Source organism: Oncorhynchus kisutch, linkage group LG25 (assembly GCF_002021735.2).
Source record: "Oncorhynchus kisutch isolate 150728-3 linkage group LG25, Okis_V2, whole genome shotgun sequence".
NCBI classification, from domain to species: domain Eukaryota; kingdom Metazoa; phylum Chordata; class Actinopteri; order Salmoniformes; family Salmonidae; genus Oncorhynchus; species Oncorhynchus kisutch.
The window spans coordinates 14912931-14932776 of NC_034198.2; the positions used below are offsets into that span (position 1 = coordinate 14912931).

General features: G+C 42.8%; 2 protein-coding genes across 2 annotated transcripts in view; one reads left to right on the top strand and one right to left on the bottom strand.

The window, feature by feature from the left end:
• Positions 1 to 217: 217 nt before the first annotated feature.
• ipmkb (inositol polyphosphate multikinase b) lies at positions 218 to 14238 on the bottom strand. Its single transcript, XM_020460500.2, has 6 exons — positions 13284 to 14238; positions 11819 to 11904; positions 10866 to 10962; positions 10291 to 10463; positions 1726 to 1807; positions 218 to 1503 (listed from the first exon to the last, which is right to left on the bottom strand). Exons 1-6 carry the CDS (start codon positions 13486 to 13488, stop codon positions 857 to 859), a joined length of 1290 nt encoding a protein of 429 aa, XP_020316089.1. The 5' UTR covers positions 13489 to 14238; the 3' UTR covers positions 218 to 856.
• The window catches only part of LOC109870359 (neurexin-1a), a 92420-nt gene continuing 86748 nt past the window's right edge, over positions 14175 to 19846 (top strand). The window contains exon 1 of the mRNA XM_031805281.1: positions 14175 to 14286. The gene's annotated coding sequence lies outside the window, so the exon portion shown is untranslated. The remainder of the gene's footprint in view (positions 14287 to 19846) is intronic.

Here is a 19846-nt window from a genome sequence, read left to right on the forward strand (position 1 = left end):
AACGGTGGTAGCATCTGTCGACAAGACTGTGGGATGTAATGACCTAACGAGGAACTCTTTTGTGCTATGCTGATTTTGTGTCACTAATCGTTTGGACAAATCACGATTTCACAGGTGCTCTCGGATCTTTCGAATTTCGGGAAGGGGACATTTGGCCCATAGACTTGTCTGAAACAAGTGTTTCTGTTGGGGGGGGGGGGGGGGGGGGGGGGGACATCACCAGTCATGTTAGTATCTTTTAACATCTCCCCCGAGAACTTCACAGAGCATCTGACACAACTAAACAAGACTTTAGTTCTTGTTTTCTGAGATTAATATAATCTTGAAAGTCAATCATGAACAAGTACCACTGCAAAGATACAGGTTAAGAAGTTAAGAAGATCAGGTAAGGCAATTTGGAAGCAAAACATATAGCTAGATAGAGAACAGCAATGCTGAATGTACTTACCCTCTACTGAGTATAACTTAAAATGGATAAATACAAATCATTCTGGGACAAATAAAAAGACAAAAGGATCAGAAATAAAACAAAAAGACATACACTTAATTATATAAAAATTATAATTATATAATTATATAAAAAACAAACATATCATACGCAAGCCAACAAAACGAGGGTACTCTTTAGGGATAATCACTTGAGTATTGATTACAGTAGTTTACCTGAGTTAGATACCTGTTAACAGTGGTTAAGAATCAAGAAGCACATATGTCGGACAAAGAGTTATGGAGAAATGACTTCATTGATATAGTGCATATAGTGCAGTGAATCACGGGGCGAGGGACTGGGACTGTAAAACACAGATTAGGTACACTTGACCAATGAGAGACAAGACAAACCACTGGAGAAAGAAGGTCATTGGTGGAGGATCTGCTGCAGCACCTCCAGCAAGTGTTTCAGGCCATAGATGTAGCCTTGGTCCTGGCTCTCGCTGGGGAAGACGTGAGCAAAGTCAATCATCCTCACCTCCACTTCACTGGCCCTCTGCTCTGGCTGTGGCTCCCCCCGGCCTCCCTCCCCAACTTCCTCTTCTTCCAGTCGTGCTTTGACACCGTTGCCGTTGGGCTGCTCCGACGACACCAGACCTGGGCACTTCCATGTGCTATTGTGCGCCTGGGGGTTGGGGTCTGTCGTGGCGTTGCCGCCGGTGGCTGTGACGTTGCCATGGTGACCCCGGGTGCAGCCCTTCTTGTGCATGGCATACATGGTGGACAGGCTGTAGTCGAGCGGCACGGCAGCGCAGACGTTGTTGTTGTGTTCCAGTACGTCCTCATTGGGCTCGCAGCAGGCGGCAGACGGGCTCTTCTCTGGTAGGCCCCTGGGGATGTGGCCCTCCGGGTTGGGAGGAGGCAGGCCCTCGTATACAAACAACAAGGAGCTGGCATAGAAGGTTAACTGGATCTGGCCCTCGAACCATCTCAGGATGTTCTGGACCTTCAGGATACTGGCAGTGATGGCGTCTTTCCTCAGACTCGTCCCATTATAGAAGAATTTTGATAAACCTGGGAGAGGAACGGGAGAGGTAATTGTTGTTGTTGAGGAATACAATGTTTTCTGAGGAGAAATGACGGCGATGATTTAATCTGTTTAGGAAAACGCATCGGGCATCGTCTAATTGAGAGCAAGCTTGGCTAGCAACTACAAGCAAAACCCCGTGGAAATAGACAGAAAGGTATACATGTTGTTTATTTTGTGCCGGGATTATTATTGTCTCAGGAGCTCACCGTCTTTGACGGTGTCCTTGAGGAGGCCTCGTCCGTAATGTTGGTCATACGAGTCATAGCCGTCAGGGTTCACCTTGTACACCTGGAGGGTTCGAAAGACAGAAAGGAAGAATGACATTTTATTTAACTAGGCAAGTCAGTTACGAACAAATTCAAATTTTACAATAACGGCCTACCCCGGGCCAGATCCTCCCCTAAACCGGACGATGTTGGGCTAAATTGTGCGCCGCCCTATGGGACTCCCGATCACAGCCGGTCTAAGGCACTGAGATACAGTCCCTTAGACCGATGCGCCACTCAGTGCGGCCAAGTTAGATGCAGCACATAGGCCTATTGTTTGTTCTCATATGGAAGCACTAACAAGCACTGCTTAACTTCAAAAGGAGATGAAGTGTCTTTATATAACAAACTCAGTGACACAATCATGGGTGGAATACTCCCTCTGGTGGAGAAATTATTTTTACACAATTTTCTCAAAACATTTAGAATATGATGCACATATATTATACATGTGACATAATATGATACATATTTTTTCCCCGGTTATATTAATAGCAATGCGAGTAGATCTCTGAAGTCTGTGAGGACTCCGAGATAATTCCATTCCCACGCCGAGAGGAGCAAAACTGTTGTCTTCCCCAGAGGGATTCCTCCCTTCTATCACTGCAATCCGGAACATCATTATCAGTAATTAGTCTTATCACTCTGTGGTGATCAGCAGATTTTTTCCATGCTCCGTGCCAGAAAGCCTCTGACCCTAGGGCAAACACAGGGCATGTCAGTGGACGACCCCTTGTGCTGAAAGGTCTGTGTTCTTACCACGCCTAGACTATGATGAATCTTATTCGCTTACTAGTCTACCTTATTGACGAGTGAGAAGACAACCTGGTATGACAGAGCTTGCCAGTGCAGGTCCTAGGCCATGTGGAGGCAAATATTCCAGAAGTGAAAACTACACCGGTGGTCCTCAACATTCATTTCCCAAAGCAGAGTGCGACAGGCACTATTACTCATTCATTTGCCGATTGACATTGGAGTTAAGAACAGTTATGTTATCATGACCCTCAGAGACCTGTGAGGAACACCCAAAGGAGGGGAAGGGCATAAATGGTGATTGGGGTAAAGGTCCTAGTCAACAGATCTGGAGATGAGTCAGATAGAAGCTAGCTCCATCCTGTTCTACTGGTGGCTAGACACTTCCTATTACTGACCTCCCAAGAGGCTGCTGTTTGGTAACCAAAAGACAAACTCAAAATGACATTGCGAACAAAACAAAAAAGGGAACAAATGAGTCACTGACAAACACAAAAACAGGTGGGGTTTAGAAGGGATTCTAAAAAGGCATCAATGTGGGTGACTACTGGGTGCTGGCCAAGCAACTTCAGTGTGGTCTTAAAAAACACCTGCCATGGATGCCCACTGGATTTGCCTGAGAAAAGACAAACTAAAAAATAAAATGAGGAAGTACCAATGGATATGAAGAAAAACTGCCAGATGAAGGCTTGTTCGGCTCTCTAATGTGGAAGAGCTAACGTGAGGTGTAGTTCTCCCAACTGATGCACTGGGCCAGCAGGTCTTAAATACCAGCTGGGCCTGCGCAGGTGAAACACATCCTGACTAACGAGGTGCTAGGTTACACATGCTAAAACGGAGAGAAAAACCCTAGCCTGTCACACTAAAAATACTGAACACGGCTTACATTTTCACAACAACTAGTACTACAGAATTAGTTACACAGGCAAGATAATAGACCAGCAAAGTGGAGCGTTTAACTGATTAGACTATATGCCATGCAGTCAAATGCCTTTTGTCAGCGTGTACTTTTCAGGTATGTACAGTGCATTCGGAAAGTATGCAGACCACTTTCCTTTTTCCACATTTTGTTACGTTACAGCCTTATTCTAAAATGGATTAAATGGTTTTTTTCTCCCCTTCATCAATATACACACAGTAACCAGTGATTAAAGCAAAACATGTTTTATTTTTATTAACTGAAATGTCATATTTACATAAGTATTCAGACCCTTTACTCAGTACCTTGTTGAAGCACCTTTGGCAGCGATTACAACCTCAAGTCTTCTTGGGTATGACACTACAAGCTTGGCATTTAGGGAGTTTCTCCCATTCTTCTCTGCAGATCCTCTCAAGCTTTGTCATGTTGGATGGGGAATGTCATGGCACAGCTATTTTCAGGTCACTCCAGAGATGTGCGATAAGGTTCAAGTCCGGGCTCTGGCTGGGCCACTCAAGGACATTCAGAGACTTGTCCCGAAGCAGGAGCAGGCTTTCATCAAGGATCTCTCAGTACTTTGCTCTGTTCATCTTTCCCTCCATCCTGACTAGTCTCCCAGTCCCTGCCACTGAAAAACATCCCCACAGCATGATGCTGCCATCACCATGCTTCACCGTAGGGATGGTGCCAAGTTTCCTCCAGACATGACGCTTGGCATTCAGGCCAAAGTAATCAATATTGGTTTCATCAGACTAGAGAATCTTGTTTCTCATGGCATGACAGTCCTTGAGGTGCCTTTTGGCAAACTCCAAGCGGGCTGTCATGTGCCTTTTACTGAGGAGTGGCTTCCGTCTGCCCACTCTACCATAAAGGCCTGATTGGTGGAGTGCTGCATAGATGGTTGTCCTTCTAGAAGGCTCTCCCATCTCCACAGAGGAACTCTGGAGCTTTGTCAGAGTGACCATCGGGTTCTTAGTCACCTCCCTGACCAAGGCCCTTCTCTCCTGATTGCTCAGTTTAGCCTGGCGGCCAGCTCTAGGAAGAGTCTTGGTGGTTCCAAACGTCTTCCATTTAAGAATGATGGAGGCCACTGTGTTCTTGGGGACCTTCAATGCTGCAGACATGTTTTGGTACCCTTCCACAGATCTGTGCCAAGATACAATCCTACCTCGGAGATCTACGGACAATTCCTTCGAAATCATGGCTTGGTTTTTGGTCTGAAATGCAGTCAACTGTGGGACCTTATATAGACATGTGTGTACCTTTCCAAATCATGTCCAATCAATTGAATTTACCACAGGTGGACTCCAGTGAAGTTGTAGAAACATCACAAGGATGATCAATGGAAACAGGACGCACCTGAACTCAATTTCAAGTCTCATAGCAAAGGGTCTGAATACTTATGTAAGGCATTTCAGTTCATTTACTTTTAATACATTTGCAAAAACTTCTAAAAACCTTTTTTCATATTGTCCTTACGGGGAAATTGTGTCTAGATTGAGAATATTTGTTATTTATTTAATCAATAACGCTGTAACGTAACAAAATGTGGAAAAAGTGGTCTGAAAACTTTCCTGAATGCAGTGTAAATATGCTGAGGTGTAAGGCCATGTTCAGTGAATTGGTCAATAAAACCATATAGCACGTGGTAGTATTTTGCAGTCCAGCTGTATTGAAATCTTGCGATTGGCATGACTGTTTAACAAAGTTTGAGGAAAGAGACACGTTGAGTTTTCCATATACCAAGACAACACTGAAAGCTCCTCGATACTTAATCCGTGGTGTCAATGTAAAAGCATAACAATCCTGTTGTTGAGGGGGCCAAGCAACTATATTCCAATAGGCTAGATTTGGTCATTGGGGGTAGAGATGAGGACTCTCCTGTAAGTCATTATGGAATGGAAGAATAGTGGTATGTTGGTTTTAGCCCTGTGTGATTGACTGGTCAGCGACGACCAACCCTGTGTTCAAACAGAGAGGACTTCAGAATGGAACCGGATGAGAAATGGAACTCTTCACATAAACATTAACCAAAACATGTGTGAGGTGTGAAGCCAGTCAGACAGTAACTGGGAAGTAGGACATTGGAACAGGTGACGTTGGACTAATGAGATGCATCTACAGTGCATTTGGAAGGTATTCAGACCGCTTCACATTTTCCACATTTTGTTACGTTACAGCCTTATTCTAAAATGGATTAAATTAAACATTTTCCTCTTTTTGCTCATCTTTATCAAGGTTGCCAATAATTCTGGAGGTGGACTGAACATGTAGTTAGATGGGTCAGAGGATCAGGTACACTCAAGGTCATGGATATTTTAACGTTGTTCAAAGGCAGTGTTTCTCAATCCTGGTCCCAGGACCCAAAAGGGTGCACACCCCCACACACCAAACTCCAACAAAAGGCTTGATGATGTGTGAATAGTTCAATTTTTTTTTAAGAAGTGAGAGAGCACTAGGGCAAGCACATTGTTCAAAAGGTAGTGTTTCTCAAGCCTTAAAAGGGGTCAGAACCAGGGCAAAGAAACACCACTTAAAAGGTACATGAATAGGTATGGTAGCAGATTATACAGATTATGGAGGCAAATCAGATATTTAAAAATAAATACCATCAAGCAAGCAATTTACAAGTGGAAAGGGGAGGTCTGGCCTCTGGAGAAGGAATGATATACATCATTTTGGAATGAAACACACATTAACACACTTTTTCTAGTTTTACAAAGTGAACCAAATCCTGCAGCCATCAACTGTGCGACGGTGGGTGAACAGTTTTCCCACTCAAGGTCTATGAGTCTCTTGGATAGGATACTAGAAAAAGCGATTGCATCCTGCATTGCCCGGATACCATTAAGCCAGTAAGTGGTAGACCAGAAAGGGCGAGCAGAGGGCACACTTCTACATTGACTCCAAACATAAGGCATTGTTGCAAAAACACTTGACCTAAACACAACAATCTTTGAATCGTCCTTCTAGCTCTGGTTCGGCTGCCCAGGCAGGTTTATCAACACCTGGTAAAAGCCCTTGGAGGGATTATTGACATTGGGTTCCTGTGATTACAATGTTAACGGAAAACAACTGGTCTGATGGCGGAGATGAGGTCATCGGGTATTGATTCTACTTGTTCATTGCTAGTGAGTGTACAAAACAACACAGTGTACAAAACAGTAGGAAGACCTTCCTGATATTGAGTTGCACTCCCCTTTGGCCCTCAGAACAGCCTCAATTTGTCAGGGGATGGACTCTACCAGGTGTTTAAATGTTCCACAGGGATGCTGGCCCATGTTGACTCCAATGTTTCCGACACTTGTGTCAAGTTGACTGGGTGTCCTTTGGGCAGTGGACCATTCCTGATAGACATGAGGGAACTATTGAACACAAAAAAGTCATGCAGCGCTGCAGTTCGCCTGGCACCTACTACTATACCCCGTTCAAAGGCTCTTAAAATCATTTGTCTTGCCCATACACCCTCTGAATGGCACACATACACAATCCATGTCTCCATTGTCTCAAGGCTTAAAAATCTTCCTTTAACCAGCCTCTTCCCCTTCATCTACACAAGTGGATTCAACTGATGACATCAATAGGGGATTATGGCTGTCACCTGGATCCACTTAGTCAGTTCCTAATGAATTGGTACTCAACGTATTGAGTTGAGGTCTGGCAACAACAACAAAAAATCCTTGAACTGTCTTTTTCTGACCATGACAAACTTGACATAACAGATAAACTATTAATATAATGAAGATAGTGAATATCAACAGTGATCTAATCTACCCTTCATATAGAAATAACCTCATATCCTGCCACATAGAAATAACCTCATATCCTGCCCGTCTCTCAACCTTTATTTTCTCAAAATGGTTACTAATGCCAAGTAAGCACTAACGATGATTAATTTAGTCATTTCAATTAGTTCCTTTCAATAAAACTTTTGACCCACCTGTCGCTGACTTTTCCTAAATTCCTTTCATCACATTCCCAATGGGTCAGAAGTTCACATACACTCAATTAGGGTTTGGTAGCATTGCCTTTAAATTGTTTAACTTGGGTCAAACATTTCTGGCAGCCTTCCACAAGCTTCCGACAATAAGTTGGGTGAATTTTGGCCCATTCCTCTTGACAGAGCTGGTGTAACTGAGTCAGCTTTGTAAGCCTCCTTGCTCACACACGCTTTTTCAGTTCTGCCATCAAATTTTCTTTAGGATTGAGGTCAGGGCTTTGTGATGGCCACTCCAATACCTTGACTTTGTTGTCCTTAAACCATTTTGCCACAATTTTGGAAGTATGCTTGGGGTCATTGTCCATTTGCGACCAAGCTTTAACTTCCTGACTGATATCTTGAGATGTTGCTTCAATATATCCACATAATTTTTCCTCCTCATGCGGCCATCTATTTTGTGAAGTGCACCAGTCCCTCCTGCAGCAAAGCACCCCCACAACATGATGCTGCCACCCCCATGCTTCACGGTTGGGATGGTGTTCTTCGACTTGCAAGCATCCCCTTTTCCCTCCAAACATAACAATGGTCATTATGGCCAAACAGTTCTATTATTGTTTCATCAGACCAGAGGACATTTCTCCAAAAAGTACGATCTTCGTACCAACGTGCAGTTGCAAACCATAGTCTGGCTTTTTTATGGCGGTTTTGGAGTTGTGGGTTCTTCCTTGTTGAGCGGCATTTCCGGTTATGTCGATATAGGACTTGTTTTACTGTGGATATAGATACTTTTGTACCCGTTTCCTCCAGCATCTTCACAAGGTCCTTTGCTGTTGTTCTGGGATTGATTTGCACTTTTCGCACCAAAGTGCGTTCATCTCTAGGAGACAGAACGTGTCTCCTTCCTGAGTGGTATGACCACTGCGTGGACCCATGGTGTTTATACTTGCGTACTATTGTTTGTACAGATGAGCGTGATACCTTCAGGCGTTTGGAAATTGCTCCCAAGGATGAACCAGACTTGTGAAGGTCTACAATAATTTTTTCTGAGGTCTTGGCTGATTTATTTTGATTTTCCCTTGATGTCAAGCAAAGAGGCACTGAGTTTGAAGGTAGGCCTTGAAATACATCCACAGGTACACCCCCAATTGATTCAAATGATGTCAATTAGCCTATCAGAAGCTTGTAAATTGTAAACAATTGTTGGAAAACATTACTTGTGTCATGCACAAAGTAGATGTCCTAACCGACTTGCCAAAAGTATAGTTTTGTGGCGTGGTTGAAAAATGTGTTTTAATGGCTCCAACTAAGTGCATGTAAACTTCCGACTTCAACTGTACACCATCACAAAGAAACCAATTATAATTTTGTTTAGGTGGGTCTTAAGTGGGCTCCCGAGTGGCACAGCGGTCTAAGGTACTGCATCTCAGTGCTAGAGGCGTCAATACAGACAACCTGGTTCGAATCCAGGCTGTATCACAATGGGCCGTCATTGGTAGTCCCATAGTGAGGCGCACAATTGGCCCAGTGACGTCCGGGTTTAGCCAGTGTAGGCCATCAATGTAAATAAGAATTTGTTCTTAACTGACTTGCCTAGTCAAATAACGATTAAATAAAACATTAAGAAACATTATGATGTTAAGAAAATTCATTTCAAAAGAAAAGAATAGCATATTTTGAGTATAATTATGTTCTGTTATTACGTCTGTGCTAGTAGCCTAGGCTATATTGCTGTGCCGTGCCAATGAAATACACTAGTTTATTTAGCAGCCAAGACACACTTAAATTCCCCTGTCCTTATGGCAATCAACACATATTTTACAATTAGAATATAATCAAATAAATAATATTTTCCCCAAACAAGCTATTGCTGAGTGTCGCTAGTATTCACATTGTAAACATGGTGATTCAACAAAAAAAGTGATATTCTGAAGAGCCCATCCCCTCAATTTTTGAGTTGTTTGGCAAATGTATCGAACCCACAAATGCTGATGCTTCAGATACTCAACTAGTTTAAAGAAGGCCAGTTGTATTGATTCTTTAATCAGCACAACTGTTTTCAGCTGCTCTAAAATAATTGCAAAAGGGTTTTCCAACGATCAATTAGCCTTTTAAAATGACAAACTTAGATTAATTAGCTAACACAAGGTGCCATTGAAACACAGGAGTGGTGGTTGCTGATAATGGGCCTCTGTATGCCTAAGTAGATATTCCATTAAAAAGCAGCTGTATCCAGCTACAATAGTCATTTACAACATTAACAATGTCTACACTGTATTTCTGATCAATTTCATGTTATGTAAATGGACAAAAAAAAAAGTTTAGTATCTGCTCTTTCCGGTGGTATATAGGAATCAAAACACTTGGACTGCATGTGGCTCTGTAAGAGGATTGGAAAAAGTCACTTTTTGAATACATTTTTTTTTTTAAAGCATGCTCTCCTTGACAAACTGTGCTGTTCATCAGTCAACTTCAGAACGGAATTGGCATTTACTGTAATTTCAGGTACCAACTCAATAAAAACAAGGATTACATTTCAGCCGTTTCAAAAACGGAGCTCTGCTATTAAGATCTTTCACTGTACGAGTACTTCGCTTGAAGAGACAATCATGTTTACACCGGAGAGGGGTTACTCTTGGCCGAGTCTCACCCGCAACCTCCACAGGTGGCATAGAGGACGGACGGGAGAATTTCTCAGCTTTACACTTCAGTAATAAGTAGTCGCGAGTATTTGTTAGGATACCGCTCAATAATTGCAGCGTAAAAAAACGGCCTAAGGTACTTCCTTCAAGGTCTCATATAGCCCCTCTCATTAACATGAATGGCAGTAGCAGTTAGAGAGGCCTTTTCAACCCAATGGGAGGGGCTCATAAGGAGGCTGAATAGAGAGACTCACCCTCATTCCGAGAACCAGGAAGCCAATCTCCTCCATTAGCGGGTACTTCTTGATCTGCTGGTCCCGCTTCTCGTAGGAGGCGTAGGGGTCGTAGCTCTTCTGGCCTATCTTCACGTCCATAATACAGGGCTTCTGGAACCGCCGAGTGACATCCTCAAGTTTCAGGTACAGCTCTGTGATGTCATCAGAGGGCGGTGCAGAAATAAGGCGTGGGAGAGACATTTTGAAATAAATCAACACATTTGGCCACTAGAATGATAGACGAGGCTTTGTTTCACCACTACAGTGTCATGTTCCTAGGAGCAAAGCAGAACACTGTCATGATTGTTTACATTTAACAGCTGGAGAGCTCTGCTGTGAAACCATCCGAATGACAGAAGTCTTTCTGAATGAAGTTCTGACCTCGGATCAGTTTAGCCCTTTAGATCAGAATGACTAACATTTTATGGGCAGGGAGGACCTGATTCTAGATTAGCATTTCTCCTCTGAGTTTATTTGTGAATACAGGCCCCGGGTATATGTTGAAATAATATCCCAGGTAGGTTTAAGGATTTTTGCTATTTGCCGGTGTTTACCGTTAGGAGATTCAGGAGAGGACCAGGCGCCAAAGTATTTGGGGAGGTGATGCTGAAGGTCCAACAGACACGGATCACAGCAGTCGTCGGCGTAGACCTGTCAGAAGCAAAGGGCGGTTAGGACATACTTTATACTTGTTGAAGAATCACATCAGCTCCGTTGAGGGAACTATTCACCATCTCTATGTGGGAATGTCTGTCTTTATTGACGGAGATGTTGTTTTACCAACACGTCGCATGTATAACAAATATTAAGAGTAATGCGATAGTACAGTACAAACATTTATTTTCCTTCCCTTTTATTATTCACTACAGTGAAATGGTGGTGAAAGTAGCCAAGTTTGTAATACGTGATTCCTCTGTAAGAGAGTATTTCCAAAGCAACCATTACGTCCCGTGTACATTTAGTCCACTTTAACAATAGTAGATTAAGCGGTGCCAGTGGAAAATCTCTGATAATGCTTTGGCTAAATGTTGTTGCAGTGGACATGCTGAGGCAAACACCTTTCTTAAGCCCTTAAATAAACAGATAGCCCTCTGGTTTATACGTGGGGAGTGTGCTGACCTTGCCCATTGATTGAGCTAGTAGAGATGTGGACTACATTACTGTGCCCAGTATTGCCATAACAAAGGCCCCCAGAGCCACTGTAAAGGGGCCAGAATGCTAGGCTTCCTTAAGAACTATTCTGGGCGATTGAACGATAGAATGGTTTAGGACTAATCACTCACTTTTTGTTAACTCATTTAATCTACACGTCAACTTGAACATAAACTTTGTTCAAACTGACATGGGAGAACTGTTCCCTAGTAAAAAACATTTTTTAAGTTTTTGAATTGAAAGTGATGCAGAACAGCAATTTCATAAAGTGCATTCTGTACAGTGAAAATGATTATACCTTCAGACAATAACATGTATATCTATTGATTTTGTGCATCAAAAGGTGGATGGTTACCATGCTGTAGAACTGCATCTCTCTAGGACCTCGGGGAGGGGGCTGGAGCTGTTTGAGTACTGTGCCATCAGGATGTTGCAATATGCCTGTTGAAACAAAAGGTGTGGTCCATTCTGACACTTAGCTAAAGATCTAGTACTGGTTGCAGCATAAAAGTCAAGTCAGAATATCTCAAAAAGACATCCTTCCAGCTAAATAATCAATGATCAGATATGACTGGATTGGAAAATGTGACCGAGAGGGCCCTAGCTTTCACAATTGAGCAACCATTTTAGAATTGTAGTTACTTCAAGAGAGAAAGGAAAGAGGCCTTTCTAAAGTACTCAGACAGGGCCAAACAGTTTGCCAGTTATACCCAGCTGAGAAGTGCAAAGGTTAGCTTGTATTTAACATGAAGTCATAAAAAAACAATGCACCTTATCAAAGACGACTGGGCACCAGTATCATATATAGTAAGATACTTTACACTCACTCTGAGACTTGGCTCCAATATTAGATAGAATGAAGTGGGGAAAGAATGGACAGCAATCCACTCAACTAAATGTTACTGCCTCAGGCACAGATTGAACCTTACACCTAAAATCAGTTGAAATAGTGACATTTGAAACTGAGAAGAAAGCACCGGCATGTTCCTGTACGTTACGTCATATGCAGTAGGCTATGCTGATTAGAATATGCACCGGTTGGTTGTGGGATTGTGGATTTACAGCTAGCGATACTGTCTATGACAAAGAATTTACCCCGGCCTGGCCTTCCCACTGGTAGGAAATGAACACTCCAAGCGTCAGCGTTTAATCAACTCAGAGGTTAAACGTGTGTCAAGAGTCTTGACCTAAATACAAGTCTGACACCCAAGCCCTGGCTGAGGGTAGGATTCAACTGAGAGGCTCTTAGCAGAGAGACAACACGGATTACATCCTACTGACACTGGCGCTCTGTCACTGTCTCCAAGGACAGAAATAATACATTGGCCCCTTCAGCTAAGGGAGTGTTACTTCAAACATTGGATGTGTAAGCCTAATTCATGATTTAGGCTATAGCCACTGGTAAGTTGCCTGGTGAGTTTTGTAGGCTACAACTAAGTGGATGATCAAGAGTGATAGTGGTGATAGAAGCCAAACTGGATTTCAGTTGCTTGATTACAATAGGAGAGCAGATACTACAGGCTTCAACTAAAGTACACAAAAGGATACAAGCAGGTGCTCTATTCTGTTATTGACTGACATTATGAAACCTATCACCACGGCTTGTTTGCTCCATAGCGTTGTCCTGGTGATAAAGAATCATGGGGAGGGGGGGGGGGTTTAGCCTACTTCTGTCAGCTTTTCTGAGGTATTGTCATTGAACAAAACTTAGTTATTCTACCATGCAGACCAAGATTGCAAAATTAAATGCAACTCAGTAGTGGATAAACAACATGCACCGTCGCGGCAGGAGAACATATTGGATAAGTCCAGTCACTGACCTACTTTATCAACGCCATACTTATGACCCGCCACCTGATGGGAGAGTGGCACACATCCGTTCAGGTGCGCCGCCTGCGATCCTCCCTGAGCGGTCTTCTCTTTCACTGAACCGGAGAGGCAAGTTCCCAGGTTTAGCATGGGACTATTGATTTCCAGTCTTCCCAAAGCTAAAGATGAGTCCACTGTCTGACGTTGAGTTGACATTAGCAAATCAATGGTTTTCAAAAAAATAAAATAAAACCAATCTATAATTCACATGTTGATATTATGTAATCAGAGCGGCCCCAGCACGATTTCGAACACCGACGGATGTCTTCATCGAATTCGTCAAATGGGCTCGCGTTAAGCACCAAGTCTAACCTAGTATTTACAATGTAGCGAGGCTCCAAAAGCACTGCTACAATGATTTTCATATCTTCGTCGGCAACATTAATACACTCTGGCCACATCCCACTTCCTCACAAGGGAGACGAACACACTCCTCTCACACAAAAAAAATGTTCTGATGACACAAGACCGATATCCGCATGCAATCTCGAAAAATGTTCGTCTCTTCGAAACTACCTCAAGCGCGACCGTAGTTGGCTATTTGGGATACAAACACAAACGAGCCCCGTTGTTGTCTGCTTACATTTTACACGTCCCACGATGCTAAAATACAGGCTGCTAGCGGTGACATCACATCTGACACACAGGCTCCTCAACGCGAAATTGTTTCACAACCAAAATGAGCACGGGAAACAATGTCATGACGGACACACTATCGATATCTTTAAATAGTTGCAATGACGTTCACATTCGAGCAGTACCCAATGTGGGCGGCTATCAACATGTCATCTTGCTGGCTACCAACCTAACCTACTACACTTGCGACATTGCCCCTACTGTCGCAATTCTGTCTACTTCTGGCAACAGCTTCAGTGCAGTGACTTTTCCATCACTGTCGAAAAAAAATGCCTAAAAATTCTAATGTGGACTACGCCTACATTCTAGAGGAGTCAGGTAAAACCATGATTTGATTTAATGTTTTACATTTGCATGAGGTTTATCATCACTGTGCACAAATTAATTTAATGTAGTTGATGACTTTATCATTCTGAAACTTCAAGTTGTATTCGTCGTATGTACTGATATACGCATGATATGCACTCATGGTAAACTAAATGCCTACATGCCGGTTTCTTCTCGGCAATGCAAAAACAACAGGAAATAATAAAATATATGAATGCGAACATAAAGTAAAAGGAGGAGGGTACGTTATCACTAGTTTTCTTTCCAGCGCTTTGATTGACGTCACATCCTGTAAATAAGACTCAAGAACAAATCACACTGGCCCTATAGTGGTAATTATAGGCCTTATCTGTTGTAAAATCTTCGTAATTGAGCCACATCTTGTAAACATGCTTGGTTCTAAACAAGTTAATTGCATTCGAGATTTCCACTCAGCAATCATAACATTGGAGATAATTAGTATACTGTTTATAGACCCACCCATAATGCATAATAGTCATTTAATTTAATCATAATGTTTAGAGTATGGAAGGATTTTAATCAAGTAGGCTGAACAATCCCATCTTGGAACAACACGAAATAGACCCCCCCCCCCCCCCCACAAAAAAAACAAAAAAAACAACTGAAAACAACATGTAAAGAACAATGTGGTGTCTTGTCCACCAGATGGCAGAGGAGACCAGGGCAATCTGTATCAAAATGGAAGAAACACTGCATCAATTTCCCAGCCCCCATTCCCCCCCCCCACCCACCCACCCACCCACCTCTTTGCCTTTTCTCTCTCCCGTTCCCCCTCCTTTTCTCCTCTCTCTTCCCTTCCCTCTGTGTCCCTCGTTTTGTGTCAACGGTGCAATTGGAATAAAGGTATTTAAAGGTGTGTGTGTGTATGAATGCGTGCGTACGTACGTGCGTGAGTCTGTCGACTTGTGCGTGCGTGTGTGTGTCATCACAGTTATGTGTGCCTGTCATCCTGCTCTTCTAGATCAATGGAACACAGTTGCGTAGCAACCTGTGATGGGAGGACAAAGAGTAACATAGATTAGATAAAGACCAAGGGAGGAAGGGAGACGGAGGGACTCAGAGGTAGGGAGAGAGACCTTCACAGTGATCTCTGGAAAAGTAGAAAAAAGGCTGTGAGAGGGGTAGTAGGCGACAAATGTGTTTGTATGTGTGTGTCAGGGTTGGGGTCAATGCCATTTAAATTCCAGTCAATTCAGAAAGTGAACCAAATTCCAATTTTTCATTTTCTTCATTTAAAAGAATTTAAGAGAAATGGGATTTCAGTATATTTCCTAAAATGACTGGAATTTAAATGGAATTTATCCCAACCCTGGCATGTATATGAGAGCAGCCCAGAACTTAGTGCGAACTCGTGATGCTCAGAGCCAAAGCATCAGACCACTGCGCTTTGGCAGTTCACAATGCTCTAGTAATCTGTGAGAATACTTAATGATACCTAATGGCGGGGGGACACACCCCAAAAATCTTGGGGGTGGAGAATTTACGTAAATTCTGCTTAATTCTATATCAAATATGTGTAAACTTTTCTGCATATCTAAGCATACCTCTTGAGCTGTCTGTATTCTTCTGACTGGTGTTTCTTTTTTTAAATACACTACTTATGCTTCTCTGCATCTCTGCTAAAGTCTGGATTAAAGATGGAAAGGAATGTGAGTCTTATTCAGTTAATTTTGTAATTGCTTGCTTTTCAGCAGGCTTGCCAGCAGGCATGCCAGGTAAGATACACTATATGACCAAGTATATGGACACCTGCTCATCAAACATCTCATTCCAAAATTATGGGATATTAATATGGAGTTGGTCCCCCCGTTGCTGCTATAACAGCCTCCACTCTTCTAGGAAGGCTGCGGGGACTTGCTTCTATTCAGCCACATAAGCATCCGTGAAGTCGGCACTGATGTTGGGCGATTATGCCTGGCTCGCAGTCGACGTTCCAATTCATCCCAAAGGTGTTCGATGGAGTTGAGGTCAGGGCTCTTTGCAGGCCAGTCAAGTTCTTCCACAGAATTAAATGCCTAAACTGTTAACCTTCGAGTTGTTTCTGGTTGAACACTGTAACCACGCAGAATTAACAATGCAACCATGCAAAATGAATGCATCAAAAATAGATGTTCATTAATAATATGTCACATTCCCAGATCTTGTTGATGAGAGATGGGGTACATACTTCTGTGTGTCTTATGATTTTGGGGTGTCCACACAGCCTTGTAGGTAGAGTGTGAGAGGAAATGATGGTTATGTGCATAGAGATATGGTTGCTATGACAACATCTATTAGTCAGAAGGTCACTAAGTGTCCATTCTCTCTCCTCCATAAAGTTTAACAGCCTCTCTGTTCCCTGGTGTTATTGTAACACTAGACACCACACACACATAAACACACACACTCATACATACTCACACACTATCTCTCCCTCACACAGAGATACAGGTGTGTGTGTGTGTGTGTGTGTGTGTGTGTGTGTGTGTGTGTGTGTGTGTGTGTGTGTGTGTGTGTGTGTGTGTGCGTGCGTGTGTGTGTGTGCGTGAGAGAGAGAGTATGCTTTCAGCCACTTTGCTTGGAACAGATAAAGATAATTAAATGAGCAGCTAAACAGAGTGCTGCTGGCGTCACCATGGTAGCACTTTGATCTGCTACGTCTCTGTGATAGTATCATCAACTCATCGGTCTACACACACACACACACACACACACACACACACACACGTACACACAGAAATAGGGCACTTCCTGTAGATATTCTTTTCCCTTTAGCCCTTCTCCCTGAAGTGTGCACTTGTTCACTTCCCCCTCATTGAAGTGTGCAATTATTGAACTGGTGGAAGAAATATGGTGTGGACTCCATCTATTCTACAGTCTACAACAATCCAATGCTTTTAAATTTTTAAGTCCTTGAGGGGGAATGAATGCACACTTCAGATAACAGGGGGGAGGTGTTGGATTTGCGCTTCAGTGTTTAATTGGCACTGACCTCTAACCTCTAAGCCCTGACTTCCAACATTCACCCCCCCCCCCCCCCCCCCCCACACACACACACACAGTGCCTTGAGAAATAATTCACACCTCTTGACTTATTCCACATTTTGTTGTGTTACAGCCTGATTTAAAACAATTTATTTTGGTTAGGTCAGGGTGTGACGAGGGTGGTATGTGTGTTTTTGCTTGTCTAGGTTTTTTTTGTAATTCTATGGGGTTTTGGTATGTCTAGGTATATGTAGGTCTATGGTGGCCTGAATTGGTTCCCAATCAGAGACAGCTGTTTATCGTTGTCTCTGATTGGGGATCCTATTTAGGTTGCCATTTCCATTTTGATTTTGTGGGTTATTGTCTATGTGTAGTTGCCTGTCAGCACGCATGTCTTATAGCGTAATGGTCTTTTTTTGTTTTTGTTTTGTATATTTTGTTCAATGTTTCTCTTTCATTAAAGAAGAATGTATTCTTATCACGCTGCGCCTTGGTCTCCTCGTTATGACGAACGTGACAGGCGAAGTAATTACAATTTAGCAATTAACATTGGAGTGATAGATGTGCAAGTAGAAATAATGGTGTGTAAAAGAGCAGAAAACAAATATGGGGATGAGGTAGGTAGTTGGTTGGATGGGCTATTTACAGATGGGCTGTGTAAGCTGCTCTGACAGCTGATGCTTAAAGTTAGTGAGGGAGATATAAGTCTCCAACTTCAGTGATTTTTGCAATTCGTTCCAGTCATTGGCAGCAGACAACTGGAAGGAAAGGCGGCCAAAGCAGGTGTTGGCTTTGGGGATGACCAGTGAAATATACCTGCTGGATCGCGTGCTACAGGTGGGTGTTGCTATGGTGAACAGTGAGCTGAGATAAGGTGGAGCTTTACCGAACAAAGACTTATAGATGACCTGGAGCCAGTGGGTTTGGCGACGAATATGTTGCGAGGTCCAGCCAACGAGAGCATACAGGTCACAGTGATGGGTAGTACAGTGCCTTGCGAAAGTATTCGGCCCCCTTGAACTTTGCGACCTTTTGCCACATTTCAGGCTTCAAACATAAAGATATAAAACTGTATTTTTTTGTAAAGAATCAACAACAAGTGGGACACAATCATGAAGTGGAACGTCATTTATTGGATATTTCAAACTTTTTTAACAAATCAAAAACTGAAAAATTGGGTGTGCAAAATTATTCAGCCCCTTTACTTTCAGTGCAGCAAACTCTCTCCAGAAGTTCAGTGAGGATCTCTGAATGATCCAATGTTGACCTAAATGACTAATGATGATAAATACAATCCACCTGTGTGTAATCAAGTCTCCGTATAAATGCACCTGTACTGTGATAGTCTCAGAGGTCCGTTAAAAGCGTAGAGAGCATCATGAAGAACAAGGAACACACCAGGCAGGTCCGAGATACTGTTGTGAAGAAGTTTAAAGCCGGATTTGGATACAAAAAGATTTCCCAAGCTTTAAACATCCCAAGGAGCACTGTGCAAGCGATAATATTGAAATGGAAGGAGTATCAGACCACTGCAAATCTACCAAGACCTGGCCGTCCCTCTAAACTTTCAGCTCATACAAGGAGAAGACTGATCAGAGATGCAGCCAAGAGGCCCATGATCACTCTGGATGAACTGCAGAGATCTACAGCTGAGGTAGGAGACTCTGTCCATAGGACAACAATCAGTAGTATATTGCACAAATCTGGCCTTTATGGAAGAGTGGCAAGAAGAAAGCCATTTCTTAAAGATATCCATAAAAAGTGTTGTTTAAAGTTTGCCACAAGCCACCTGGGAGACACACCAAACATGTGGAAGAAGGTGCTCTGGTCAGATGAAACCAAAATTGAACTTTTTGGCAACAATGCAAAACGTTATGTTTGGCGTAAAAGCAACACAGCTCATCACCCTGACCACACCATCCCCACTGTCAAACATGGTGGTGGCAGCATCATGGTTTGGGCCTGCTTTTCTTCAGCAGGGACAGGGAAGATGGTTAAAATTGATGGGAAGATGGATGGAGCCAAATACAGGACCATTCTGGAAGAAAACCTGATGGAGTCTGCAAAAGACCTGAGACTGGGACGGAGATTTGTCTTCCAACAAGACAATGATCCAAAACATAAAGCAAAATCTACAATGGAATGGTTCAAAAATAAACATATCCAGGTGTTAGAATGGCCAAGTCAAAGTCCAGCAAAGGGTGGCGCTACAAAGTATTAACTTAAGGGGGCTGAATAATTTTGCACGCCCAATTTTTCAGTTTTTGATTTGTTAAAAAAGTTTGAAATATCCAATAAATGTCGTTCCACTTCATGATTGTGTCCCACTTGCTGTTGATTCTTCACAAAAAAATACAGTTTTATATCTTTATGTTTGAAGCCTGAAATGTGGCAAAAGGTCGCAAAGTTCAAGGGGGCCGAATACTTTCGCAAGGCACTGTATATAGGGCTTTGGTGACAAAACGGATGGCACTGTGATAGACTGCATCCAATTTGCTGTGTGGAGTGTTTGATGCTATTTTGTAAATGACATTGCCGAAGTCATGGATCGGTAGTATAGTCAGTT

Excerpts from the sequence above, each read along its gene's own strand:
- ipmkb (XM_020460500.2), bottom strand. The coding sequence starts at position 13,488 with ATGTCAACTCAACGTCAGACAGTGGACTCATCTTTAGCTTTGGGAAGA. Across the intron at positions 1,808-10,290 it reads TCCTGGTTCTCGGAATGAGG|GTGTACAAGGTGAACCCTGA; the intron begins GTGAGTCTCTCT and ends CGAACCCTCCAG. Across the intron at positions 1,504-1,725 it reads CAAGGACACCGTCAAAGACG|GTTTATCAAAATTCTTCTAT; the intron begins GTGAGCTCCTGA and ends TTCCTCTCCCAG.